This window comes from Triticum aestivum, chromosome 3A (genome assembly GCF_018294505.1).
Source record: "Triticum aestivum cultivar Chinese Spring chromosome 3A, IWGSC CS RefSeq v2.1, whole genome shotgun sequence".
Lineage (NCBI taxonomy): Eukaryota > Viridiplantae > Streptophyta > Magnoliopsida > Poales > Poaceae > Triticum > Triticum aestivum.
In genome coordinates this window covers 534,460,327-534,462,406 of record NC_057800.1, presented here as the reverse complement: position 1 = coordinate 534,462,406, position 2,080 = coordinate 534,460,327, and the positions used below count along the sequence as shown (strand labels likewise).

General features: G+C 57.5%; 1 protein-coding gene across 1 annotated transcript; it reads right to left on the bottom strand.

The window, feature by feature from the left end:
• Window positions 1–627: 627 nt before the first annotated feature.
• LOC123062083 (protein E6) lies at window positions 628–1,714 on the bottom strand. The gene has a single exon (XM_044485418.1). The coding sequence runs from the start codon at window positions 1,617–1,619 to the stop codon at window positions 861–863; it is 759 nt and encodes a 252-aa protein (XP_044341353.1). The 5' UTR covers window positions 1,620–1,714; the 3' UTR covers window positions 628–860.
• Window positions 1,715–2,080: the final 366 nt, after the last annotated feature.

The window sequence follows — 2,080 nt, the reverse complement described above, 5'->3', positions numbered from 1 at the left end:
CTATCTATCCGGCAAGACTTACCGTGGTGGCACCATGAAGTTCAATGCGCATCAACTTTCGAACAAAAGGTACTGAGCTTTGGACGCTAGGTTTAATGAACCGAAGGTCTAGTTGCAGCGAACAAAGTGGTACAGTGCTCCAGCTGTAGGTACAGACACACCCAAAGGCCATGATCGATGGCCCCGTAGGTCGTTGTTTGGTAGGTGCCACAGCATCCAATGTGAGCAGTCAGTCGGCACTGCAGTTACGCCATGCACCTTGTCCTCTGAGGAGGACAAATTGTGGCCTACATGGTAATGTGGTTTGTTTACTGAAATTAATTATGGCGCGCCACTTTGTAATCCATCACCCATGCATCGACGTGAAGGCAGTAATTCGATCGACTTCACAAGGACACAAGGTAGGTAGGTAGCTGGTACTCTCCGGGATGCCGGTTTAAAAATTTTGGTGCGAATCTAACGCAGCAAAAGGCGAAAGTGCCATTCTAATTCCTAGCTCAAACGTTCCACGTCCAAAACCAATCATGCCTTTCCGAATGAGGCTTGATCGCCCCACTATTTTCTTCATTCTGGCACACGAACTGGGTCCATGCACCGACAGAAATGAACAGCGAAGTAGAGAAGCACTTGCTAATAACAGTAGACATTCCATTACTCACACAGATTATTCATCCGTACGTAATATGTTTCACCACCATTCCACACCGGGAGCTAGATAGCTCATCCTTCAGCATAGTAGAAGTAGCAAGTAGTAACGACGTCGTGCTAGCTTGCAGCACACAAGCAAGGAGCATTATACTCCTACCACACAGCGTATCTGACGATCGCAAGCAGAAACAAACCCCTCGTATACGTCTTACTCATGGATTGTACTGCCCGTTCTGGTTTTCCTGGACGCCGCCGTCGTCGCTCTGCTTCTCGGTCACCCCGTTGTCGTTATCGTTCTCGTATACGGCCGCGTCGCCGTACCTCCGCTCGCGGCCGGGGCGGCCGTACCCGGAGCCGTTGTCCTCGGGCTCGGGGCGCGCCGTCCGCACCGGGTTGGACTCGTAGCCGTAGCCGTACTTGTCGGTCTCCACGTCGTAGTAGTACCGCCCGTTCTGGTACAGCCTCGTGTCGCTCATCCCGTAGTAGTCGCGCTCGTGCTTGCCGCCGTGGCGCATGTACGACAGCGGCCGCCCCCTGCCGCTGCCGTCCGCGGGGAACGCCGGCTCCTCCTCGCCCGAGGATTGTTCTTCCTGCGCCGGGACAGCCGCCTCCTCCCGGTGCCGCGGCTCCGTCGTCGGCACGACGTTGGTGGTCGTCAGCTTCTCGGCGTCGCGGTGCACGCCGCGGCGGAAGTAGGCCGGCGGGTACTTCTCGTTCTCCTCCGGGCGGCCGTAGAGGCCGTAGCCGCGGTTGCTGGACGGCCGCGGGAATGCCGCCGGCGCGCTGTTGGTGTCGAGCGCCTCCGTCGCCACGGTGGCCGTGTCCGCCGCCTTGTCGGCCTCGACGACGGCCCCGGGGCGCGTCATCTTGCTGAAGAAGAAGCGGCCGCCCCACGCGTCCACGCGAGGTGCGGCGACGGCGAGGAGGAACGCGATGGCGAGAAGGCAGAGGCGGGAAGCAGAGGCAGCCATGGAAGCGTCGTGGTCGATCGTCGGTGGCACCGTGGCGGTAGGCGGCAACGCTGCAGCGCGGGCCGTGTGTGTGTGTTTGTCTTGTCTCCGTGCGCGCCCTCGCACTTGTATATATAGCCGTGCCGGTATGTGGCCGCTAGAGTCTGAGAGGCGTCGGATAATTGAACCGCTTTGGTAGCAAGCGATGGTAGATTGGAAAGGGCCGTGGCGATGGTCGATGCGCGGAATGCGGGGTGGGCGGAGAGCGTGAGTGCACGGCGCAGTGCGCATGATGCATGAAATTGCGTGCGAGATCCAGGAGACATTTGCGTAAGTCTCGCATTGATGGAAGTCATGAGCTGCGAGCGATCAAGTTTGCTCCCGAACCAGCATTTTGGCAGCGTGAGTTCTTAAATACCTATCGAATCTCGGGTAAATTTTCAGTCAAGTTACTCTATGAAAGACTTACTAAAGTACAGCGA